Raw genomic sequence first — 27258 nt, 5'->3', positions numbered from 1 at the left:
ACTCCTTGGGCTTTAAATATTAAGAGTTTCATTATGACGATTTATTACCCTGAGCCACACATTGCAGGAGACAGAGTTCCTCTATATGACTGGCTGAGGAGGAGGTGAGGCTGGCTGGGTCAGAAGCCAGTCCTGTCGGGCAAGGAGCTGGGGACTGGTGACTCTCAGTGGACTGATAGCTCCTGCAAATGGGACAGGTGGAGCAGGCCCTGTGCTGGCCATGGGGGACAAGCCACATTCTGGACATGGATGCTAGGTGACTGACTCTGTAGCCAACCACCAAACCCTGCCTGAGGACCACCAAAGGCCAGGAATTGAATGCAGATGAAAACTTCCTCTAGAAAAGGGCTAAGACTTCTCGCTGGACAACATAGAGATTGGGCCAGGGGCTCCACGGCCCAACATCTTGGTTTCTGTCAGTGGCTGGCAGCTGGGAGCCAACCCTGCCATTTTTCTCCTTCCTCTGCCACTGCTCCTCTTTCAGAGCTCCCTCAGTTCCACTGGCCTTCCAGTCCCCTCTGCCTTGTCCCAAGGTAACGTCCAGTGTTCTGGTCTTGTGAGTACTTACCCAGCCTCCGTCCCCTTCTCTCTGACTCTATCCCCTGCTGTCCATGTCTAGCCAAGAGTGACCAACTCTTCCCGGGCTGGGTCAGCGGACACTGACGTACATGCAGCTGTTACTCCTCCCAAAGACACTGAGCCAGTAAATCCATCTCTTCAGGCTCCCTGATGATCTTCTGGGGATGATTTTTAATCCAAGAGAGAGATGGATGTGGAAATTTGCAACACCATGAAAAAAAGTGAGGAGGGGGTAAGACACAGAAGGGTGGGAACACTTCCTCCCATCGTGGTGGCTGCCACAGTCACACTAACCCCAAGAGGTAGACATCACTGAGGCCAATTTTCACAAATGAGGAATCTATGGGTATGAGATCTTTTAGGGACATTGGGTGTTTTTTGGTTTTGAGATAAAAACCCAGGGTCAGGAGCCTGGAGACCAAGGCTTCTAATGCCCTCACACTCCTTCCACCCTGGTCTGGGTGGTGAAGCTGAAGTATTCAGAGGCAGGGATGAAAGCAGTTAAGGTGTGCCCTGGGAAGAACCGCGGTCTGGCCCCAGGTAGCAACTCTACCTAGGAGCTCAAAAGGCCAGGCCAGCCGACGCTAGCCTGGGACTACTGGCCATCAGTGCCCTGCTCCTCTCAGTGTTGTAGTCAGAGTTTGCAAGGGAATAGATATGATACAGGACACATAGTTTATGGGATTATTTTACAATATTCACCCAAAAAATCCAAAGCGGAGGAATGCAAGAGACTTGTCCACACTCTAGACCCAAAGAATCTAGCTGATGGCCTGGATCCCACAACACTGTCCCTCACAAGTCCAGCTAAAGGCCTAGAGCCCAAGACAACGTCCTACGCAAGTCTGTATCAAGGATCTGCACTGGGAAAGCCCAAAGATCAGTGGTGGAAGCCAGAAAGTCTGCGCCAGCGGGGTGAAGGGTAGGGGCCACCAGGCTGAGGGATCTGCACTGTAAGCAGGAAGCCACACCCAAGGTGAAGACCAGAGCTCCCTTGACAAGAACAGCAGCCTTTCCTGGCTACAGCAAGCTCCTCTGACAATGAGAGCAGCTGAGTTCCTATCAGGAAAACCAGCCACACCAAGCTTCTCCAGAAAAATAACAGCATATGATCTTCCCCTCCAGTTCTCCTCTTATGCCATTGGTGGATCTACCACACCCAGAACCACACTGACTCAGTTCAGCTGGGTGTTCCAAAATGACCATTAGTTAATCCCCCATGCTAAGCCCTGCCTGGGGACAGGGTGGCAGCAATTTAGCTGGCCAACTAAAACAGTTTCAGCCTAACAGCTGGTAGCAGCTTAAAATATCAGCCCTCCTGTGTTCCATTTGCATTTGAACAGCCATCTTCTTCTGATGCTGCTCAGGGAGAGGGAGATGTGTTTGAGAGAGAAACAAGGCCTGTCTTGAAAAGACCCAGAAGAGTGTTTAGTTCCCCACATGCTATTTTTCTATTCTTCACCCGAGCCTTCCCACCAGTGGTGGTTCATGGTTCTTTTCCATTGTAGCAGGAAGGGCTCTGGCTTTCGGGGCCCCCTGCCTGCATCTTTTCTGGCATGGCAGCTTAGCTTCCATTGGGGCTCCTAATTAGGCAAGGGCTCCAGCTGCTGGGCTGCTCTTCTGTCCCTGCTCCCCAGTCTAGAAGACGTCCTCTGTGCTCTTCCTGCTGCCTCACCTTCCCAGTGCCATTTCACACTGCCCCAAAACTGCCCTGTATTTCTGTATCTCTGACCCAGCTCCCCTAACTACTATACCCCTGCACCCCAGCTCCAGAGCTGGTTCCTGATCATCCCCTCTATTGACTCCCCTCCCTTGCATATGTGGCAACCATACACCCACATAACAAAATGGAGATCCACTTCAGAGCTAAGAGATTGGGGTGTGACTCTCAGTTCTGACACTTGCTCACTGTGGCCTTACTCAGGACACATCATCTTGAAGCTTGTTTACTCACCTGAGGACTGAGGAGTGTATTAGTCCTTTTCCCATTGTGGGACACAATACCCAATACCCACAACTTAAAGGAGAGATTTATTTTGGCTCTCAGATTTTAGAAGGTTCAGCTCATGGTTGGCTGGCTCCAAGGCAGAAACATCATGATAGGAGGGCATGGCAGAAGAAAATTGCTCACCTAATAGCATCCAGGAGGCAGAGAAGAAAGGAGGAGCTGGGGACAAGAATGCATCCCTTCATGCCATGCTCGCAGAGACTCACCTGACCAGTCCTATCTCTGAACATGAGACTTTTGGAGGACATTTTCGACCTAAACCATAATAATCTACCTGTGGCCCCCCAAAGACTCATACACATCTCTTTAAGCAAAATACACTTAGTTCAGCTCTAAGAGTTGCCCGAGTCAACAGTTCTAACACTGCTGAAAAGTCCAAGCTTAAAGTCTTTTCTGAGACACAAGGCAAACTCTTAGCTATGAGCCTCTTTGAAAATCAAAAAGAAAGTTAAACACTTTCAACATACACACAGGGCAAACATTCTCATGCCGAAGTAGGACAGAAAGGAATCAGACCAAAATAAGACCAAAAGCAGCAGGCAAACAATGAAGCCTGTAGCCCAAGTCCAGCACCCACTGCAGGTTGTGGTGAGATGTGAGCTCCAAATGCCTTGAGCAACCCTGCTCCTATGCCCTTGCTAGTTGCAGCCCACATGGCCTCACTGGGGCTGGCTCCACTCACTGCCTGTGGCTTTTCCTCAGCTCCAATTTCCTGGGGTCTCCACTGCACCTTTGACTTCTTTCTTACAGCTTCATGCACTGCCCTTTCATGGGCTCCTGGCAGGGACTGTGAGCCTGTCACACATTTTTTGCCTGACCTCCCATGTATTCTTCTAAAATATGAGTGGAAGCCTCTATGACTCCATAACTTTTGCATTCTGCATGCCTGAAAAACCAGCACCATGTGCGTGATATCAAAGTCAGTTGCCAGCTTGAGAAGTGCTGGGGCCACTCTGGACCATGACTGCAGCTGCTTCTGAGTTCCTGGTGACTGAACTTGGGGAAACATCTCTCCCTACACCCTGAATGAGCACAGCACCCTGGGGCTCTCGTCTCAAAAGAAAAGTTTATACTTTTGCACCTCTGAGCATGTGAAGGATGGGCTGCTGATTCCTGAGAGGCTTACAAACCGTCTTTCCTATCGTCCTGATGCAATATACTTGAATTCTTTCTACTGCTAATCTTTTCATCAGTGATGCTCTCCTTTATACCCCTTCTTTACAGGTTCTTCCTTTCCGACAAAACTGGAAACTTTTTATATCTTTTGGCTCTGCCTTTTGCACCTGATTCTCATTATAGACTTGGGTAAAAAGCCATTAGCACTACCCATGCTATACCCTGAAGGCTGGCCTGCTTAAATTTCCTCTACCAAGGGGCAGCACAATCCCCAATTTGAAGTTATACTACAAAGCTACCATGATAGAAAAAAACAGCATGGTACTGGCAAAAAAAAAAAAACAAAAAAACCAACAGAATGAGGATCAATGGAACAGAATAGAAGATGCTAAAACAACTCCAAGCATACTCAGCTACCTTATCTTTGAGAAAGGGCCCAAACACTTTCACTGGAAGAAAGATAGCCTCTTTAATAAATGGTGCTGCATGGTACTGGCAAAGAAACAGACTTGAGGACCAGTGGAACAGATTAGAAGATGCAGAAACAATGCCAGACACATTCAGCCATCTCATCTTCGACAAAGGAGCCAAACATCCTCACTGGAGGAAAGATAGCCTCTTTAATAAATGGTGCTGGAAAAACTGGGCTTCAACTTGCCAAAGATTAAAACTAGACCTGTATCTCTCACCATGCACTAAACTAAAATCAAAATGGATTAAAGATCTAAATATTAAAATAGAAACTCTGAACCAGTTAGAACAGAGGTTAGGTAGAACCCTTGAAGACATCGGTGTAGGAAAAGATTTTATGAACAAAACCTCAGTTGCCCGTGAACTAGCACAAACAATCAACAAATGGGATCTCTTCTTATTAAAAGGCTTCTGCACAGCAAGAGAAACCACCAGCAGTGTGAAGAGACAGCCCACAATGTGGGAAAAAATCTTCACCTGCTCTTCCTCAGACAAAGGTCTACTATCTCGAATCTATAAAGAACTTAAAAAGATCAGACCTCCCAAATTTAATAGACCCAATCCAAAAATGGGCAGCTGAAATGAACAGACATTTCTCAGATAAAGAAGTAGAAAAAGCAAATAAATACATGAAAAAATGTTCAACATCACTGTTCATTCAAGAGATGCAAATGAAAACAATGCTGAGATTCCACTTCACTCCAGAAAGAATGGCTGCTATCATGAAATCAACCAATAACAAATGCTGGCAGGGCTGCGGGGAAAGACGAACCCTGCTCCACTGCTGGTGGGAGTGTAGACTGGTGAAACCACTGTGGAAATCAGTATGGAGATACCTCAAAGAACTAGGACTGGAAGTCCCATTTGACCCTGCTATTCCACTGCTGGGGATCTTCCCCAAAGAATTAAAAGAGTCATACCACAGTGATATATGTGCACCCATGTTCATAGCAGCACAGTTTGTAATAGCTAAAACTTGGAAACAGCCCAAATGCCCATCACCTGGAGACTGGATAAAGAAAATGTGGTTTTTTTATAAAATGGAGTACTACTCAGCCATAAAAAATGAGCAATTAGAGACATTTATAGCTAAGTGGATGCACATTGAGGTGATACTCTTAAGTGAAATAAATAGGACACATGTGTAAATACCGAATAGTTTCTCTGGTGTGAGAAACTGAAAGTGTAAATAAGGACTAAATGTATAATAGGTCATGTGAAATAGGAAGAAAAGGGGCAAAGGGGAAGGAAGTGGGGGGGCTAGGGGAAAGGATAGAAGGGAATGGGATTAATATGAGAAAATGGAAAAATAGGAACAAAATCTTTGTAAATAGGGGGGACTGGAGGGGTTGAAGGGAGGGCTGGGCAAGGGTGGAAAAATAAGAACCAAGAGAGACTATGTAAAGGTGCAAATTTCCAATGATGAATGTCATTATATTGTTTACCTAAAATGTACCAATTATTAGAATGAATAATCGATAATGTAAAATGGGAAGAAAAGGTCCAAAGAGGTAGGGGTAGTGGGAGGGTCAGGGGAAAGGAAAAATGATGAGAAATGGAAAAAATAGAAATAAAGTCTTTTTAAATAGGTAAGGGTGGAGGGCGTGAAGGGAGGGCTAGGAATGGAGAAAAAATAAGAACCAAGATGCATTATGTAAAGGTACAATTCCCAATGAGAAATGTAATTGTGTTGTATACCTACAATGTACCAATAAAAGAATTTAATACAAAAAAAATGGTGCTGCAAAAACACTGTGGCTTTCCACTGCTTAAAATTGAACCTAGACTCATATCTCTCACGATGCACTAAACTAAAATCAAAATGAATCAAAGATCTAAATATACAAAGAAAAACACTAAATCTGCTTGGACACAGAATAGGTAAAACTCTTGAAGACATAGTTGTAGACAAAGTCTATGAAGAAAACCCTGATTGCACAGGAAATGTTACAAAGAATCAACAACTTGGATCACATCAAATTCAAAAGCTTTTGCACAGCAAAAGAAACAACCAACAAAGGAAAGACACAACCCACAGAATGGGACAACCTGCAACTACTCCCCAAGCAGAGGACTAACATCTAGAATATATAAAGAACTCAAGAAAATAAAATTTAAAGACCCAATCCAAACATAGCCATCTGAAATGAATAGACATTTCTCAGATGAAGAAGTACAAACAGCAGGGTCCAGAGATTTAGCTCAGTGGCACCCCTCCTGCCTTGCAAGCACAAGGTCCTGAGTTTGATCCCCGGTACTCAAAAAAAAAAAGAAGTACAAACAGCAAATAAATGTATGAAAAAAGGCTCAACATCAATGGTCATTCGAGAAGTGCAAATTAAACCAACACTAAGATTCCATCTCACTCCAGAAAGAATGTCTATCATCAAGAAATCAAGCAATAACATATACTGGTGAGGCTGTGGGGAAAAAGAAACCCTTCTCCATTGCTTGTGGGAGTATAAACTGGTACAACCACTATGGAAATCAGTAGGGAGATTCCTCAAAAAGCTAAAAATAGAGGTTTCATTTGACCTAGGTGTTCCCCTTCTAGGTATCTTCCCAAAAGAGTTAAAAGCAGCATATCATAGTAATACATGAATACCCATGCTTATAGCAGCATAATCTATAATAGCTAAATCTTGGAAACAGTCTATATGCCCATCAAAAGATAAATGGATAAAAAAGATGTATTTATATACAAAGGAGTACTACTCTGGCATAAAGAAGGATAAATGAGCCGGGGATATAGTTCAGTGGTGCCACCGCCTGCCTCACAAGTGCAAGGTCCTGAGTTCGATCCCCAGTACAAAAAAAAAGAAGAAGGATAAAGGAGTCATTTGTAGGAAAACAGATGCACCTTGAGACCATAATCTCAAGTGAAACAAATTGGACACACAAGTTTAAATATCGCACTGTTTCTCTTGTATGAGAAACCCAAAGGGTAAACAAAGAGCATAATGGAGGATAGATATTGGGAAGTAGGAAGAATGTGTTCAAATAGGAAGGGGAACAAGGGAGAGGGAAGGGAAGGAAGGGAAAAGGATAAAAGAAAATGGAAGAAAAAATGAAAACAACGCTTTTGTAAATGGGGAGTGGAAGAAGGGTTGGAGGGAGGGGAGAGGAATGGGGAAAAAAAGAATTAAGATGATTTTGTACAGGTACAAATTCCCGGGCCGGGGATTTAGCTCAGTGGTTCCAGCGCCTGCCTCAAAAGCGCAAGGACCCAAGTTCGATCCCCAGTACCAAAAAAAAAAATTCCCTATGATGAATGTGATCAGTATGTATGATGAATATGTACTAAAAGTTTTTAAAAATTTCCTCCACCAGATTAGAGGATGTTTTAGATTTAAACCACAACAAAGAGGAAACCTACCTGCCAACTTCACAGTGTTGTTGTTAAATAAGGTGCTGCACAGAGAGGCCCCATGAATGATGCTCCTGTTTTCCTTGCCTGACTTCAGAACTAACTGAGGAAAAACATGAGAATGAAACAATATGTACTAATAAAACCTTTAAATTTTTTTAAATGGCTCACCGAGTTTTATTGGTAGAGCTGAACTGGAGAACACGGTTAGCTACGTGGCGAAGCCAGCTTCCTAATACGTCTCTCCTGAATGCAGCGGGTTGAGCTAGCTCAGGAAGCAGCTCCCCAGACTCCTGGCCAGCAGCCACCACACTGGACACACCACAACCTAGAGTGTCCCACTCATGGCCCAGCCGCGGGGGCTCCCTCTGCCCCTCGCCTCTCTTCTGCCCGGATGGCAGGCCAGATGCAGAATCTCACACTTGCTGTGCATTTTTCAAACGACATTTTCCCAGGAGTGAAAACACAATATGCCACTCTAATGCAAGATGGTGGGACAAAGGGACATCTGGGGAAGGCATTTCAAACCACGGCCGTTCAGGGAGTCACACTGTATTCCCCATGGAGATGCCGCTGGCTCTTCATTTCACACTGTGTACCCCACGAAGAAGCTGGCCTTGCGATACTTGCTAGCGACCGAGCTGCATATCACGGGGTACAGTGCCCTTGGTCTGTTGGAGGGGACAGGGTATGAACTGAGGGGCAGCGGATCATTTGCTAGGAGCTGTGGGACCCACATGGAGAGAAGGATGAGCCCAGCAGTGAGAAGAAGGGTCTTCACACCGGGCAGGATTCAGTGATGGGATGAGTGGAGCCAGCAGGTGGATGGCCAGGCGCCGGGCTGACGTGTGAAAGGATACGGACGTGGTGGCACCGGGCAAGCAGTAGGGACAGTGTTCCCGAGCAACCGGAGCTGCAGCAGGATCTGCTGCTGTGCGCTGAGCAGTGCCAGGCTGTGCATTAGAAGCTAACAAGCACCACTCACTCATCCTCATGGCATGAGAGGCAGTACAACCCATGGGGTGGAGACACTGAGGCCAGGGAGCTCAATCAGGAAGAGGTGAGCTTGGATTTTTTTTTCTGGTACCAGGATTTGAACTCAGGACCACAGAGCTACATCCGTGGTCAAGCTCGGATTTTTAAATTCATCCCTTTTATTGAAGTCTACATCCAGAAAAATCGCCCACCCTAAGTAAACAGCTTGATGGGTGATGACAGAGCACTCAACGCTGACCACCACCCAGGCCCAGAGCCAGCACCTTCCCACTCCGAAACCCCTCTCACGCTGTCCCATTGCCTTCCTACCTCCCACCCAGAGGCGGGCACTATCCTGGCTTCTCACTCCACAGATTCATTTCTGCACTTGAGATTTGCACCCAGCTCTGTTGGAATGCCGAGACCAGGATTTTTAATGGCATCCTCGTGGGTGTGTGGATGTCCCCAGGGTCCACAGGAGAGTCTCCCGTTATGTCCCAGTCCATACTGTCCTCCCTGCAATCTCCCTGGGGTTGAGGAAGACAGGTGGCAGCTCTAAAGACAAGCCCTGGAAACAGAAGAGGCCCCACGCAGGCTCTGGGAAGGAAGCGGGCTCCTCTGTAGGTCAGGGTGGGTGGGGGAGTTCCTACAAACCAGCTTTAGAAAGACACAGTCTAGGGACAAGGATGCCTTTTTGGAAAGAGCGAATCCAAAGCCCTGGTAAGTCTCTTTGAATAGATTTAACCATATTCAATTTTAAGGGGATCAATTCGTGAAGTATAAAAACAAACTCTGTAGTCACTGTACAGTAAAACTAAGACTCATTTATTAACTGGACAGTAAGAGTCCCCCTTACCCCTACCCGCTGTCCTCCCTGGGCCTCTGATCTGACACAAAAACAAAAACTAAGCAGAGACTTCGCTGAGGCCATTGCCTTGGGTTCCTCTGAAGCCCTAAGTAACATCGCCCCATCTGTGCTCCCGGCACCCGCATCACAGCTCAGCCCCCTCTGGAGCTCTGCGCTCAGGCCTTTGGGGATGCCCGCCTCCCAGCACGGCTTCCTTGTCCCGTGCACCCTCTCTCGGGGTCAGATCACTCCCTGACTTCCTCAAGGCCATCCAGCGCGGTTCCCCTCTCCTCACCTGAGGACAGTGGCCGGCTGGACTCCCCAAAGCCCTTGGGAACTGAAGGATCAGCCACAGGAGTGAAGTGTGACGCCCGCTTAGCAGCTAAATTGGGGGAGGAGTGATAAAGTCCAAACAAGGATGTTTCAGGGAGCACAGGGCGCAGGCCAGAGGCCCAGGGGATCCTCCGCTGGCTGAGTAACAGAGGCTTCCGGGGACTTGCTTAGCGGATGCAAGCCAGGAGATCTCCAGGCGGCAAGGGTGGAAGGTCAGAAGCCACGAGGTGTAAGGGGATCGGCTTGAGGTTTGCAATCAGAAAAGCACAGGCTCAAATTCGAGCTTCTCCGCACGTTGCTGACTTGGCGTAATTTACTTAACTCTCCTAAACTTCAATTCCCTTTGGGGAAAAGGGTAATGTAACATACAATGAGGTTTAAAGCAAAACAATGAGGTGACTTCTCTAGGCAAATGGCTGATGGAGGAAATGAATGGGAGCGATTGCACTTCCGCCCCCTGGTGGACCGTTAGGCCTAGCACACTGGAGAACGGAAGAAGCAAAGAGATGATGAGCTTATGGGATGTGTCATGGCCAGCGCGCACACACACAGAATCCACCTCTCCCAGATCCTCCCGCGGCAAACAGAGGTGACTGTGTACTGGTCCTCATCCTGTGCTCTCACACACAAATGCAGCCAAAGAAACCTCCCGATCTAGGTGTGCCCGGAAGCCAGATCCAAGATCTCCATTATCCAATGTCTGTTGGCGAACCAGATGGTGGTGTTGCTGACGGCACGATCCCTGCAGGAACAAATAAATCTCTAACACAAAACAGCAGTCAGAGCGCCAATTAGAAGCCTCTCGGGGAAATGGGCTTCAAAATAGCCTTTCCTTTGGTGCCATTTCCAACCCCAGCAGCCCCTACACACACACTCCAGAAAACCCGCATGGACATCTTTCCTTAACTTTCAAAATGCCAGTTATGATCAAATCTATTAACATATTTTTAAAAAATAGATCCTGAATATAGAAGGGCCTAAAATCTCAGGGGTATTCTTCAGCACGTGGATTGTGGATGGGCACTTCAAGTTTCTCATCAGCTGGAGAAAGAGTTGGTGGGTGTCCTTCCCTCAAGAAGTGGGATGAGACCGGGCACGGTGGCACACACCTGTAGTCCCAGCTACTCGGGAGGCTGAGGTAGGATGACTTGAGCCAAGAGTTCGAGACCGGCCTGGGGATCACAGCAACCCCATCTCAAAAACAACAACAAGATGAGTATGATAGGAAAGCTCCTACTAGCCCTTCAGTTTCTGAATCACAGTGGTCCTGAACGTGGCTTTCCTTCTTGATGTTTGTCTCAAGTTAGGGCAGGTCACCTCCTCCCACAGGGCCTGACTCCATCCTGCATCTCAGAAGAGGAGAAAGAAAGGTGTCCCTCTTCCCACTCAGAGGCAGACCCCTCCCACGGGGCCACCCTTCTCAGATGTCAGGCTGCCCAATCGCTGGCCCGGGTCTGGGCACCACATTCCGCCACCACCTCGTTAGCGTCATTGCTGTCTCCTGGGCTGTGCGGTTGGTCTGCACCAGCCTGCTAGACCTCAGCCAGTGGTGACTGTCCCCTTCTTGGAGAATTCACCTCCTGATCAGTTGGATAAATGTCCACAGTGGCCCCAATCTTCCTACACTCTGAAGGCCTTTGAGGAAAAGGCATTGATGTACTATTAATGTATTACTTATCATTCATTAACTTATTATATATTTTAATGCCTCATACATACATGGCCCTTAGGAATTTTCAAAGCAGGCTAACCTGCATGATTTCACTTAGTGAAGTGCTAAGGACATGGTATTAGCATCCTCTAATAGAGAGATAAAGGAGGAGACCGTGCTTCATCCAGGGTCATGCAAGCAGTCAGTGGCAAAGCTAGGCTAGGTGGAAAAGATGGGACCGGGGGGTGGGACAACAGCAGGCAGAGGCAGAGACTGAGAAGGGTGGGTGATAAGCGCTGGAGATGTTGTCAGTAAGGAGCCCTGCAGGCCAGGTGTCACCTGTCCTCCTTGGTGACAACCCCAGATGTGGAAGTTAGCATGAGTCCCCTCTGCCTCCTAGGACAGCTGTGTCTGTACTCAAGTGGCCACAGGCCACTTATGAGGTCCTTGAGGTCTCGGGCCTGGCACACACCAGGCACCAGGGACATGTTCCCTAGTGGGTGTGAACTGACTGTCCTCCAGCTGTTCTGAAGGTTACGGACATGCATGTACTGTGGCTCGCTGCCACCATCTAGTGGCCACTTCTTTTAAAAAGCTGGAGCATGGTCAGAGCTGGGTTTCCCAAAACCTTTAGTAGAGAGGTACCAGCCACACCCAGGCCACAGTCCATCCTCTGGCCAGGAACACAAGACATAAACATCCATGACAGTCTTTAAAAATGCATGTGCACCAAGTCATGGCTGGTGCACACCTGTAATCCCAGCACTGGGGAGTCTGAGAAAGGAGGATCACAAGTCAAATTAATAAATAAACATGTGGCACACATCTGGAATCCCAACTCTGAGGGAGGCTGAGGCAGGAGGATCACAGGTTCGAGTCCTCCCGAGGCAATTTAACAAGATCTTGCCTCAAAATTTAAAAAGTAAAAAGGTATGGGGATGTAGCTCAGTGGTAGGGCACCTCTGGATTCAATCCCCAGAACCACAAAATCAAATAAATACACGAGTGCATCTCACACTAACACGGAGTCTGACTGAAACTCAGAAGTCTAGGAAGCCAGCCAAGCATTTACAGGGCATGGGTTCTGGGGACAAGGACTCTGCAGAGACATTCGAGGACACAGGAAAAGCACATTTTGCAGCTCCTGGGCCTTAGAAGAGCCTACATTCTAATGTGGAGGGACAGCACTCAGCATCCCAGTACACGGCACACAGTGGGAATGCCAGGAGCCTGGGGTCCCCAAAGGACGCTTGGCCCCCTGGACAAAGCAGAGTGTTTCTGGAGAAAGAAGTTTGAGAAAACCTACAAGATTCTGTCTTTTTACATCCTCGTGGCTCAGAAACCTTCCTAATGCAACATACCTAAACATTCTAGTTGAAATACTTTCTTTAAAAAGTGTAGAGGAGGACCAGGGATTTAGCTCAGTGGTTCACCGCCTGCCTCCTAAGCTCAAAGACCCAAGTTCAATCCCCAGTACCAAAAAAAAAAAAAAAAAAAAAAATGCAGAGGAATGCATTGCTGAGCATATATGAAAACAAAGAAATTTTACAAGGGCCAAGAAAAGGAATTAAAATGTGAAACACTAGAAAAATCAGCAAGCAGATTGGAGTATAAATGAAATCATTTTTGTAAAAGCTAAAAATGCACCTAGTGACATTAAAAACTCAATGGATAAGCTTTACACACGAGGTTGAACTTGGCTGAAATAACTGAATTGGAAATTCTAAGGAACCTTGCTACAGTGTAAGCTTAAGAGATAAAAGAATGAAAAATAAAACCAGAGAGAGAAACATAGAGGAATGAGCAAAGGTGACTACAATTCTGTGGCCACAGATCCAGAAAGGACTGAGAGGTGGGTGAGACAGCCACATTAGAAAAGGAGACAGCTAAGGCATATCTGGACGGGCTGGAACACACAGGTCTTGCCAATCAGGAAGCATAAGGCCTATGAAGGATACACAAAAACAAATCAACATAGGGCCGGGGATTTAGCTCAGTGGTTCATGCTGCCTGCCTCACAAATGCAAGGACCTGAATTCAATCCCTGGTACCAAAAAACAAAAACAGAAAAACATCTCATGCTTCATGACAAATTACAGAACATCAAAGACAGAGAAGACTTTTTAAACTATGACAGGATACAGTAGAAAATCTGTCCAAAATGTTGGAACAGCTAAGTTATCGTTCAAGACTGAAGGTATAATAAAGACATTTCTCAGTGTCCTAATACCTCTGGCAAAGTATGACTGAAGAGCGATGTTAGGAGAGAAACTGGATCCAGAACCAAGATTATCAGTGCAAAATGAAATAATGAACAGAGTCAGTCAAAATCTAGATAAATCTAAACAGCCACTGACAGCATAAAAAATATCAGTAACTAAGGTAAGAAGCATCAGAGCTAGTTGGGAATAAAATACTCAGCATCACAACAGGTAAGATGAGTAGAGTTTCTAAAGTTACCCTATTGTTTGGGAGAGGGTTAGATATTGGTTAAATTTAGATTTTGTCATGTCAAGTACACACACTCATTTCAGAAGATAACTTCTAACCTAAGAAAAATATAATGTGCAATTTCCAAACCTGCAAAGAAGACAAAAGCGAATCTGGAAATCTTAAAAGCTTCTGGTTAAACATGGCAGATTGAACCAGCGTTTTATCTCAGCTTCCTTCTTCAGCAGCTCTAAAAATAGTAGTGATGTTAGCAAGGTTGCAGGATAAAAGGCCGATATTTTAAAAATCAATGGAATTTCTACATACTAGTAACAATTGCAAATTAGAATTTTTTAAATACTATTTACAATAGCATCCTAAAATAGGAATATGTAGAAATACAGCTGATGAAAGAGGTACAAGACATGTTCATTGAAATCAACGAAACATTGCTGAGATAAATTTTGGAATTATTTTTTCAAAATATATATTTATTAGTGCATATTAATTTTACCAAATACTGGGTTTCACTGTGGCATTTTCATATATGCATATAACATATTTTGATCATATCCATCCTCCTATCATCCTCTTCTGCTCCCTCCAGCTTCCTTTTATTCCCTTCCTTTTATCTAATAGTCTCTCTTCTAGCCAAGACACATTTTAAAAGACCAAAATTAATGGACCTCTATACATCATTCAAATATTCATCTGGTGGTTCAACAACACCACAGCAGTTAAAGACCTATCAGATTTTTTTGTAAAATTGACTCTTTGAAAATCATAAAGAAATACAAACGGCCTAGAACAACTAAAACAATTTTTAAAAAGAACAAAATTGCAGGTCTAACACTAGCTGATTAAAGATTTATTATAAGAAAAAAAGATTTATTGTAAGGCTAACAATAGTAGTCAAGATTTGTAGTGTGACATGGATGTCAAGAGGAACAAGTGTCTAGCACAGAATCTAGGAACAGACCCACATATGTGGACAACTGATGTTTTCACCGAAGTACAAAAGCAATTCAATGGAGAAAGAATAGTCTTTTCAACAACAGTGACAGAACTCATGGATATCACAGGCAAAATAGTGAGCTTCCATATGTGCCTCACCAATAAACCACAGTGCGAAGAGCCACCCAAGCCCTTTGGAGTTCACATCTCACAGCCACAACCTGTCTGTGTCTAACGACACAGAGCTTCAGGATTTAATGTTTGCCCTGCTAGGTTCCAGTCTTGCTTTGGTCCCATTCCTTTCTCTCCCTTTACTCCTCCCTTTTGGAAAGAGAATGTTTAACTCTCCTTTTGATATTTACAAGGGCTCACAGCTAAGAGTTTGCCTTAAGTCTCAGGGGAGACTTTGAACTTCGATTTTTCAGCAATGCTGAAATTGTTAGGACTTTGACAACTCTTAGAAATGGACAAAATGCACCGTGCATTAAGAGATGAGCATGAGTCTTTCGGAGAGCAGGGATGGGATGTTAGAGTTTATATCTGGATGTCTCCCAGGAGCACCATTTGCTTTTGGAGGGAGACTGGCCTATGAGAGCAAATAGCTGACTCACTGTTAGGAGGCAGGGTCTGGTCAGAAGGGGTGGGTCACTGGGGAGTGGCTGGAAGTATTTCTCACCCTCTCCAGCTCCTCCCTTTGCCTCTGCTCCCTGGAGGCCATGAAGTGAGTAGTTATTATTCCATCATTACCTTGTCCCAGGCCACCTGCCTTGCAGCCAGCTGACTATGGACTGAAACATGAGCCAAAATAAACCTCTCCTCCTTTGAGCTGTGGATGTTGGCTTAAAGACTGTGACTAAGATAAGCACCTTTTCCTCACCTTGTCCTTCTGCTGTGCTGTTTCTGCCTTGGAGTCAGCTGACCATGGATTGAAACCATGAGCCAGAATAAACCTCTCCTCCATTAAGTCACAGGTGTTGGGTGTTTTGCCCCAGTGATGGGAAAGTGACTAGAGACAGATGGTTTCATTGTACAGTTTAAATATGTGTAGTTCATGGTATGTCAATTAATTATATCTCAATAATGTTGTTTTTAAAACTGAAATTATGGGGCCAGGGATTTAGCTCAGTGGTTTCACCACCTGCTGCACAAGTGCAAGGACCAGAGTTCGATCCCTGGTACCAAAAAATAAAAAAATTAAATATAAATAAATAAATAAAACTGAAATTATGTCAATAGCTTTCAATTATAAAGGTTATCACACTTGTTTCTGCTTATATCATCTTTGCACATTTCTTATTTTATTAGGAGTAGGAATGCACACAATTAAAAAGACCATATTTCCCAATTTCCTAGGGAGGTTGGTGTAGACATAGTCTATGTTCTGGCCAATAAAATGTGAACAGAATTGTCATGTAATATTTCTGGAAAGTACTTCTAAACAGAAATAAGGCATGCCTTTCTTCTCTTTCTCCTGTTTAGAATGAAGAGCTGTTGACTGGAGCTCCAGCAGCCTTTTTGGACCATGAAGTGATTTTGAAAATATAAACCAAGTGTTGATGATAGACACATAGAAGCCTGAGTCCCTGATGATATACAAACTCACTGTTAGCCCTGAACTTCCAAACATCAGACTTCTTTTATGAGAAAAATAAACTTCTACCTTGCTTAAACCAGTTATATGGGGTCTTTGTTAGTTTGTATTTCTATTATAGGCAGCTGAACTGAATCTTAACTGACCTTCTGCAATGATGCTCATTGTGATGCTACTGCTAAGCCACGGGGACAGTTAGGCCCTGTCACAAGCTGCACAGTATCCGGAAGTCGAGAGAGGAACCGTCTTCATGCTTCTTGCTGGTCCCTGCCATTGCCCCCCAGCCTGGCTGAAGGGGCTTTGGCTCTTTGAATCCTGCCTTGTTTCTCTGTTCTCATCTTCTCTCACCTCCCTCCTGGCTCTGTGGGGACATCTGCTTTTCCTTGCAAAACCTTTGGTCTGAACTGAACTGGATCAACTCCTAATACCATGTTAGCCTGGTTGCACTTTGTACTGAAAATAAATGTCACTCTTCACATTTTTCTTTTTCTTATTAGTACAAGCTTGCAGTACATAATGATTACACTTACCATGGGGAGTTGGTACGTGTATATAATACATCTTAATTCTTCTGGTCTCCTGCCTCTCTCCTTCCTCCCTGTCATTTCAAGACAAATAGGACAGAGAGAAGAGAGTGACCTGCCAGCATCCTAAAGGACCTCAGAGTTCCGAAGCATGTTGGAAGGTCACACCGTGACAAAGACTATCTGTCCCATCCTTCGTGCACAACTCTCCCGCCATCATTTGTTCTTTTATGCCCATTTATTTTCTGAATGTTTGTCAAGCACCTGCTCTGGGGCAGGATCTTTGCCAGGCCAAGCATTGGGTCACTAGAATGGCAGGCGTGCTCACAGCTCTCAAGGAGCCACCTATCTTGGTCAAACAACAATCATTCATCTTGATTGGCTTGAGAAATGCCTAGGAAATTAGCAAAGCACATCTCTGTGTGTCTGCAGGTGTCTTTAGACATGATTGGATCATAAGGGATCTAACTTCATGATCCACTGACAGGATCAGGATTTGGGGGCATTACTGGGAGTTGACAGAAATAGGAGGGGCCCTCACTGAGGAGAGTGGATCAGGGTGGCACAACCTTGGGGACTGTATCTGGCCCCCAGCTGCTTCCTCTCTGGCTCTTGCCTTCTCTGCTTCCTGGCTTCCATGAGGTGAGCCACTGTCCTCCTCCATGTCCCTGCTATGATGTTCCCACCTCTCTCCAGGCCTAGGCAATGGAGTCAGCTGATGAGGAACTGAAACCATGAGCCAAAATAAATGGTTCTTCCTCTAAGCTGTTTTTCTCAGGTGTTTTGTTACAGTGACAAAAAGCGGACCAATGCACAACTAATTACACGCACAGTGCCATGGAAGAGTGAGCTGGCCACCGTGCAGCATCCTGAGGCAGATGCTGATGATGAAGGACAACTCCCTGGTGTCTTCCTTTACCCGTGTGTAGGTAAGAACCAGAGGATTCTGGTATTTCCTCTACTTTTCCTTGTGAGGTGAGAGATGAGGGCTGGGGCAGACTACACAACCAGCTGAGCAGAATGTGTTTTATAGTTCACAGAAACCCAGGCAGGGCTAACCAGATGAATGAGACATTTCCTGAAAAAAAAGAGAAGACATTTGCCAAACATTCGACCCCAAATGACTCCAGGTTTATGGCTCCTGAGCACTGTACATGGAACCAATCAGAAGATGCTATTCCCACCGTTTCATTTACATATGGGTGTGATCAATTATGAGACTAGTCCTGACCCTCCTTTACATCTGGTGAGAACAAATGAGTTTTTCAATAGGACAATTTACATCTGTTGTGAGGCCAATGAGTTTTTGATAAGACAATTGTCCCAGTGCCATCTCTGTATGAGGTGGGGGCCAATCCAGTATTTCAGCTACTGAAGGCCCCTTTCCCTTTACCCTTGGAGCTGCTGTGGGCCTTCCTCACCAGCCTGCACTCCCTCTGTAGAGCCTGCTTCTTCCTGCCTTCAATAAATCTGCACCCTTGCTGTCCTTTCTGTGTTTTGTCCAGTTCTTTGTTTAGAAGACCTGGAGGAGGCCCCCAGGATCCCCACCCAGTAATGCTCAGATCACCAGTAATCTCTGCCTTCCATTTCTTAATCATCCCCTTTTGGCTTCTGTGGGATAATCAGATTTTTAATGTGTCCCACCCTGAAATTCTCAGCAAGAGATTCACTCTGTCCTCGTTCATTGCATTTACTCTGTGTGGTGAGATGACCCAGTCCTTGTCCCTCCAGCCCTTCCTCCTCCAGGACCCCTTCTCTTCTGCTCTGTAGCCATTCACCCAGCCTCAGCCTTAACTACCTATTGGAAGGGCCCAGAACTGGGCTTCTCCTTAGGAGTCAGGCCTTCCAGCAGCCTGAGGGCTGAGAAGACAAACTTTTTATTATAGAGCAATATGATGGCAAAACCCTTTTAGACCAGTGCTCACCAAAACTCTGCTCTCTAGTTAGGTAGCCATGATCTTGGGAGAGTGCCCTCCTCCCCTGTCCCAGCCCCAGAATCCCCTTAGTGCACAGAGAACATTCAGCTGGGATCCTTGCCCAGCCCGGCACAAGACATATCTAACTATAATGACCCACTGTGCGGCCAGTGAGCCACCAGCCATGTGGCCAAGGAGCTCTTGACATGTGGCTAGCCCAAACTGAGATGTACTGAGCGCAAAACAATGTCAAACACATGCAAAACAATGCGAAGCGCACACACACAAAGAAAAAAGAATGCCAAACATTTCATGAATAATCAATATGCCGACTATATGATGAAATAATATTTTGAATATGTAAATAAAAATATGCTAGAGTTAATTTCACCCGCTTTTTATCATTTCATGCTAAATTACACTTGTGGTCCTCACTGTTTCCCCTGGCCAGGCTGGCACAGCTGTCTCACAAGAAACTAAGCACCACTGCCAGCTCCCTAAACACACAGTAAAGGGGACACCTCCAGTCTACCTTGGTCACCAAGAGACCTGGAAGATTTGGATCTAGACCAGGGGTTCTTAATTGGAGGACTAAGGACAGAAGCTGATCCATGAACTTAAAAACTGACAACTTTATTTTCATAAGCCTCTAAAAGAAAGTTAGCATTTCCTTCCACTATGGAGGTAATTCACAGGCAACACATTGTAGAGTTATTAGCTGCACTCATCAGCAGGGGAAATCACTGTTATTTCCATAAACATGGTGGTTGGAGAATCCCAATAGGTCATTACGGACTCATCACTAACCCAAAATTGTGGATATTGGACCTGTTGCCTGAATCTTGTTACTTGATGTGTTAATCAAGCAACACATACATTACTATATTGCAGATTTGTGCTTAGATTTTGGTACCTGTATTTAACATGCTTCCTTTGATTTTTTGGATGTTATTTCATATATGCAAAAACATTATTCTGAGGTGTCCTTCTGTAGATTAGAGGAGTCTGAGGCACCGACAAATAAAAAAACTATTAAAAATGAAAACAATGAGGCACATTCATCAGCCAGGGTGCTGGCAACCCCAAGTGTTGGGAGCCCCTGGGCCTCAAAGGAGTTCCCCACTGAAGACACCCAGGGCCACTCAGCAGTCTGACTCTCAGGCTGCCTCTGTAGAATGGAGGACATAATATCTGACTGCTGTTTTGATGCCAGGACAGTTTGAGGTCCTAAAACACACACCATTAAATGTGAGGGCCCATTTTAAATTACGAAAAGTATGTGTGACAGATATCCTTCCTTAGTCCATCCAGGCACCCAATTTCCCTCTCAGAACCTTCCCCAGGGTGGGCATCAGGATAGCAAGAGGCTCAGAAGCAGGTAGGTCTTGGTCTCAGAGGCTCAGAGCCTTAGGGAAACCCCCAGACCTGTCCGGGCACCAAGATGTCCCGCCGTGGTTCTGCTGTGCTCCCCTTGGCAGCAGCTGAGGTTCGCCTGGGACAGGACTCTAGGACCTACTGAGGAATCTCTCTAGGGACCCTTCCCTAACCAGCCAACCCCTCCCAGATGCCCCACAAGTCAGTCTTGCCCACAGCCCAGCTCTGGGGAGGGCACAGTCACGGCCACTCTGGGCACCTCCATCCCCAGGCACAGGTGGACCACTCGGCCTTCGTCCACTCACACAACGCTCTGGGCAAAGGAGGGGTGCGGTGGGGGCCAGCTCGAGGTTACAGGTGTGGACACTAAAGGCCGGCAGCTTGCCAGAGACTCCACGCTAGCTGCTAAGGGAGGAACCCAAGTTTCACTCTAGGTCTGTTGAGACCCCGAGCTGTAGCCCTAACCTAACCCACCCCAGAGCCCACCAGTAGGATCTGGGCCCAGTTGATTGCCTCTAGGCCATTTCCTCAACATGTGGAATAAGGAGCTTGGGCTACCCTGGCTTCCAAGAAAAACCTGAGAATTATCAAGAAAGGGGTGAAGTGAGGCTTGAAATCCCCTTGCCAGCTTGAACCACATGGTTTTGCTTCTGTTTTTGACAGTGAGGCTCCAGGCAAGATTCCATGTGGGGCTCCGTGACTGAGACACGTCTGAAGGCCCTTGGACTAGATGACTTCCTATCGAGTTCTGGCAGACTGCCCAAGAACTTCCTCAGGGAAATCACAGCGCACGGCATCCAAGCCCTCTTTCCAGTCTCCACCCAGCCCAGGGGAGCCTTATGCAGCACAACACATTCCTGGGAGAAATGGGATTCCTGATGCTGTGAACACCAGATTTTGAAAGCAATTAAAATACAAGCTTCCTTATTTTCAACTTTGTCTGTATATCTGAGTCACCTGTACTGTCTTCTAGAAAGGATTTCCTCCCTAGATTCCCAGGAATGGATCCCAGTAATATTTGCAATAAGACCCCACTGAGATTGCAGTTTGTGAAACAACTACACTGGATTCTAGCCAGAGAAATTGAGGGTCAGTCTCTACCTACTCTGTTGAAGCCTTTAATATTTCCGAGGGAGCGATAAAAATCACATCTGAGTAGTTTAGACTTCTAAGGGCACTTTGGCAACTCTTTTAGCGCATACTGGACAGCCAAATTTCCTTAGTCCAGCAACTCAAAGGCAACCTACCAGCTGCAATCTGAACCTCACCACTAGCTGGCAGATACGCACTAGGCCATCTTTACAAAGCATTTCCTCACAATTGTTTTGAGTTCAACCAGTTTCATACTTGCTAAATCTGGAGGATGCCCATATTCCTTACATCTTGCAGGACTGTTTTAAGGCTAAAGAGAAAGTGTAACAAAGGCTGCAAAGGTTGACTGCCAACTATATTGTAAATCTCAGGGACAGAAGATGGCACCGATTGAGGAGGAACCTTGGAACACCCGCAGCTAACTAGCTGTGTGACAGACTCCTGGACATGCAAGCTCCTTGGGCAGAGGCACCCTGGTTTTCCATGGACCTGGACAGTCATAAGTCAATGAAGTTTGCATTGAACCCCATTGCTGTGGGCATCCCGTGTCCAGCCCAGACAGACCCTGAGGGTAAACCAGGGACTCGGCTGTGGGGAAAACTTGCCTAAGGCACGATTTTGTGTCCTTCTGCCTTTACCTCCTGTCTCAAAAGAAAAAATTCAAGGGCTGGGGATGTAGGTCAGTGTGAAGTCCCTGCGTCCAATCCCAAGTACCACAAAAACTACAATGAAGGCCTCTAAGTAGGCCCTAGCTGGCTTGTTGAGCTGCCTCCTTCCTGGCTTGATTATAGCAGCACCAGTCAGACAAGTGTCTCCGGGTGTGAGGCAGGACCTGGCACACAGTACACTGTGACACAGGTGGGAGTACAAAACAAACCCAGTCAGGGCATCCCTGGCCTGCACCCTGGTGCCTCCCAGGGTGGTCCTGGTGGGGAGGACGGGGAGCAGAGGGGCCCAGGACACAGCTGAGCAATGGCTCACATGACTGTGTCCAGCAGCAAGCCCTGCAGCTCGTGGTGACAGCAGGACTTGATAGCATCAGCTCCAGGACCACCTAAGTGTCATCTGAAAGCAGCAGCCTGCCCAGGGTGAGTCCTGTTAAAAGATCTGCTCAATTCCTAGCTGTGTAGCCATTTGAGTCACAGGGGAACAAGTGGCCGGAAAGAACTATGCTCACCTCCACGGGTCACCACGGTCTGGCAGGCAGTGGAAGATGACAGGAGCTGAGCAAGAGCCAGAGAGCTGGCAGGAGCTAGTGTGCTGCACTGAGAAGGACACTTATTTTTCAAGTCCTCGGTGGTAGGTGACCTAGGCCTTTTAAAAACGAGAGGCACAGGAACACATTCACTCACTGCAGTACACAGAGTGCTTGTATATCCAGCTGGAAATGGCATGTATGATGCAAGCTTTCCTCCACGCATCGCATTCAGAAGTTTACTTCACTTAGGTTTTGTTTTTGTTCTCTATGTGGAAGTGGAAGAAGGAACTGGATGACATCAGGGGAACAGAGCCAGAATGTCTGGAGAACCAAGATCTCCCCAGAACCCCTGGCTCAGGCTCTGTGCTTGGTGAGAAGTGGGATCCTACCAGTACCCCAGCCCAGCCTCAGCCGGAGTCAGCCCCACACATCCCAGGATCCGAGGCCTCCCCACAGCACGCTTGGTGACCACGTGTTCTCTGCAAGGGCAGCGTTCCCGCAGCCAGCGGGCTCAGGGGCTGCACCTGCCCTAGCATCACAAAAAAGGCAACAGCTGGATCTTTTCTGTTCAGTCTTTATTTACAGCAAGGTACATCATATGTGGTCATTTTTGCAACAGGAAAAAAAGGGGGAGTGCAAGCATCTTAAAGGGAAGGAAAAGCCCAAATCTATTCGGCCGCTCATCTCAATCTTCACTGCCACGGAAGAGTAACACAGCTGGTCTGTCACACCTGTCACCTGCACCTGGGACACAGAGGACAGCAGAAGCCCCAAGGCAGAAAGGCCCCAGATGCATCCCATCCGAGCCTTTCCCAATCTGGTTTTGTCTGGCATCCCAAATTTTTCCCCTCACTCCACTCCAAGGGCCAGGAAGACAACAGTCAGCTGCCTCCTCCTGGAAGCACCATCCTACACCCTGGGACCAGCCCTAGCTTCCCGCCTGCACCAGCCCATCCCTTGGTGCTGGGATCCCTGACAGCCACAGACTCTACAGTGGTGGAGAACAGCTCCCTGCAAAAGCCAACTTCCCTCCAAAGGTCTTGGGCACTAGCCCAGGTCAAAGTTGCTATATCAAGGAGGCTGTGGGAGGGCAGGAATGGAGCTAACACACAACCAGCCAGGCTCCAGGTCTCCCCACTTCCAACTGCTTGGGGATCATGCAAGGCTTCAGCCTGATCCAGTGGCCTCCAGAACCTGGCATCTGCCCTAGGCATGATGACAAGGATCCAATTTCAAGGGTGGGAGAGGAGGAGCCAACTTCCCTGCACCTGTGCACTGGAGACCCTCCCTCCCCCACCCTCTTCTGCAGGCCCTGCTGCCTCCGGACCCTGTCCACTCCAAAGGACACTGAGTTCACAATGTTTGTACCCTTCTCAAATCTGTCTTTGCTCATCCTAGTCCCAGGCTGCCCAAGAATGAGAAACTCAGGCCAGCAGAAGGAGGAGCAGCATGACGGAGTGTGAGGCCAGGCCCTGCTGTGACCCAGGAGTGGGTATCTGTCCCCTGGACACCTGGTCCACGGACTGGGGAGCAAACAGCATTGGTGACTGTGAAGCCAAGGGCTCCACACACGTGCGACCAACAATGCCCCGCTCTGCACATTGGTGCCTCCTCCCTGTGTGGCAGAGTACCCCCACAACAAAAGCCACAGGTTCCAGTCTAACCATTTTACCCGACTCTAGTGCCAACACAGGTCCAGAGACACCCAAGACTCCGACCACAATCTGTCCTAGAGAAAGCTCGAGTGCAGATACACAAGTGGCTAAAATGCTGGGTTGCCCCAGAGGGGAAGAGCTCCTCATACCTCTCCAGATGCAGTGTCACAGTGCCCAGCTGAGCCACCAAGAACTGGTGGTCATTTCACAACGTGGCGGGGACAGGGGCACCTTCAAGCTGCGTCCCAAGCTAGGAGGGGTCTCCTCGGGGATCCTGGGGCCTTGGTCCCAACACCACAGGTAGATAAATGAGGAAGCGGCTCAGCGGGTCAAGGCTCGGAGATGAGAAGAATCCCTCTTCTAAGGCAGTGGGACAGGCAGCCAAGGCACTAAATGGTTTGGCACCTGGGAGCTTCAAGTAAAGTTGAGCATGTGACCCACTAAAGGCCAAGGCACCCCCAGACTGAGGCAGGTGTCCCCCAGCACAGAGAGCCCAGGGAGGCCAGGGCCCTGTGCCCTCAGGGTCCTAATCCAGGCCTCATGCCCCCTCACCTCAGAACTGTGCACAGCACGACTGGGGACTGTGGTGAGCACCGGCTGCCCTCCTGTCCCCAGGAATGGCCACCAGGCCCTGCCGCACAGCCTCCTGAGGGCTGGGGCAGCAAAGCTCTGCTGAGGACTAGGATTGACTTTACCAAAATAGCAAAACAGATCTGGAGACAACCTGAATCCAGAAAAGAGGAATCAAACTGCATGGTGTACGGGGCGGGGGTGGGGGGTGGGGGGCTCGGCTCAGTGTGACTGGACAGTAATGGAGTCACAGTGACCTGCACGGCTTCGGTGGGCTCAAGAGCCTCACGGGGAGAAGGCTCTCCAGAGGGTGGCAGGCAACAACAGCCACAGGGAGTGACAATGGCCGTGGGCTACCACGCACTAGGACGGTCTCCATTGACAGGACAACCTCTGCTTAGGCACTCAGGCTTTAAATACTTTTGAGAAAGGTTTTGTTCTCCCCAGGCTCCTCCCACCTGGCAGTGGCCACATTCGCATGGCGATGCTATGATGAAGTCAATCCCCCTGCCCTGTGGTGACTTGAGAATCCCTGGTGAAAGGCACATGCCACTGAGGGTCCATGGGTCCAGGGAATAAGAGCTACTGCCGCTCATATGGCCAGAGTTCCTTTACCGGATGTCCCCAATCAAAGCCCGGACTGCAAGGGTCCGTTCTGTATCCCACAAGACAGAGAGCATCCAAAGAATGTGATCAGTTACTTCCCTGGGAGGTGAGAGGACATCTGAGCGGGCCTGGTTCCACTCTGGCCTCCCCAGTTCTTCCTGAAAAAGCCTGGCCAGGGAAGGAGAGGCAGAGAGGCTGGGTGAGGGAGCCGCAGGGAGGAATGCAGAAGACTTGCTCTCCTTGGTGGGCCTCTTCCCTGAGTTTGAATTGAGTTGAGATCTTATTGAATTTCAACCCAAAAAAAAAAAAAAAAGACAGGAGCGTCCCTCATCAACACATCAAGCACCAACTGCAAGGAGACGGGTGGGACCGGGCAGCCGTTGGGAGTTTCCAAACAACACCATCAGCTCTGCCAGCGCCAAGGGCAAGGGGAGATCCACAGCTGCCCTCCGCTCCCTGGACAAATCCCCAGATCCCCTCAATGTCACTCTTGGGCCAGGCCCCAACACTCAAGCATAGGCCCTGCAAAATACTTATGGCAAATAGCTTTACAGTATTTGTACATTTACACAAAAATAGATCCTTTTATATATATCTATATATAGTATGTATTTATAACTGGTTACATGTTGGACTCAATCAGGCATCACCAGTAGTAGTTGGCAGAGTTTGTCATTTAAGCTCAAGGTCAAGTTCTGCTTGATTTTGCCGTTCCAAAGTACAAAAAGGAATAAAGGGGAAAACCCAAGGCATGTCATCTGTGTGGTGTTTTCTTAAGTACAGTCACGTCTTGGGAGACCGTATGCACAGGGTGCAAGCCAGCGGGTCAGTGCGGCCGGCTGTGGGACTCCGACGTCTGCCTCTTGCGCGAAGGTGTGTAGCCATTGAGACAGCCATTGGTCTGCCGCTTGGACAGCCCTCCGTTGAGGATGTCCTGGATGTGCTGCACAATGAGGTTGATGGCCACTGCAGGAGTGGAGAGAGCAGGTTAGGGAGAGAGACACGTGCAGGGCAGGGGCACCGGGCCCAGGGCCACGCCAGGACCAGTCACTCAGCCCTGGGGCTCTGGCTTGGCCAAGGCGACTCCCTCTCAGGAGCAAGGCAGGCCACGCCCGCTGAAGGGCTTTATCAGGTGACACCAGAGCCCCAAGGGGACGCACACTGCAGACCTGACCACTAGCCGGGGTTCTGCCATGACGCCTTGTGCTGAAGATCCTACAGCTCCCTCCCCGCACGGCGCAACCCCTCAAAGCCACAGGGCAGGTTGTCTTGAGTCAGCATCAGAAATAACCCAGACACTTTGACCACCCGGTCACTCTCAATGTGACAAAAAATGGGACCAACGCCAAGTGCCCTGAGCTGTGATGCAGGAAGACACCGTGTCACCCCAGGTTGCACAGCCACCAGAAACAGGATGAAACCTAATCAAGGGCCAGCCCGGCCAACAAGCAGACCAGACACTTAACACACCAGTGTCTCCATAACCAAAGACTGGCGGAGGGACAGCTCCAGGTAAAGGAGAAAATCTCAACGGCACCAATGGAGTTGGATGGCTGTGCTGTGGTTTGTTTGTTGAGTTTTGTTTTGAGCCAAGGTCTCCCTGCATATTTCAGGCTAACTTGAACTCACTACGTAGTCCAACCTGGCCTTGAACTCACAATGATCTTGCCTTAGCCTCCCAAGTGCTGGGATTATAGGTGTGTGCCACCATGCCTGGCTGCACTGTGTTTTGAACAAGAATGTCCTTGTTCTTTTAAAAATATGCAATGGGGCCAGGAATTTACCTCAGTGGTTTCGCTGCCTGCTGCGCAAGAGCAAGGACCAGAGTTCGATCCCCGGTACCAAAAAATAAAAAATAAAAATAAAAATATGCAATGAAATATTACTAACTGTGATGAACTTCCAAACAGCTAAGCAAATACATTTTTTATTTCTTTCAACACTGGGGATTGAACCTAGCTAGGGCCTTTGCACTAAGCTACATCTCTGGCCCTTTTTAAT

The 27258-nt window shown here is 47.5% G+C and overlaps 1 protein-coding gene across 5 annotated transcripts in view; it reads right to left on the bottom strand.

Moving 5' to 3' along the window:
- Uck2 (uridine-cytidine kinase 2) overlaps positions 1-27258 on the bottom strand; it is a 167152-nt gene that overhangs the window by 78352 nt on the left and 61542 nt on the right. For 2 of the 5 annotated variants that reach the window (XM_004865189.3, XM_013065766.3), the window contains one exon: positions 22985-26223. The exons of 2 other annotated variants lie outside the window; for them this stretch is intronic. In XM_004865189.3, the coding sequence (XP_004865246.1) occupies positions 26084-26223 (140 nt within the window). In that variant the 3' untranslated portion in view covers positions 22985-26083. Of the gene's footprint in view, positions 1-7550; positions 10439-22984; positions 26224-27258 lie in introns of those variants that run through there. One more of the 5 variants, XR_015449471.1, reaches the window with a different exon arrangement.

This window comes from Heterocephalus glaber, unplaced genomic scaffold (genome assembly GCF_053883595.1).
Source record: "Heterocephalus glaber isolate CG9 unplaced genomic scaffold, H.glaber_assembly_v1.0 deba00000738, whole genome shotgun sequence".
Lineage (NCBI taxonomy): Eukaryota > Metazoa > Chordata > Mammalia > Rodentia > Bathyergidae > Heterocephalus > Heterocephalus glaber.
The sequence above is the reverse complement of the archived record's forward strand: the minus strand, read 5'-3'. Positions and strand labels throughout refer to the sequence as shown.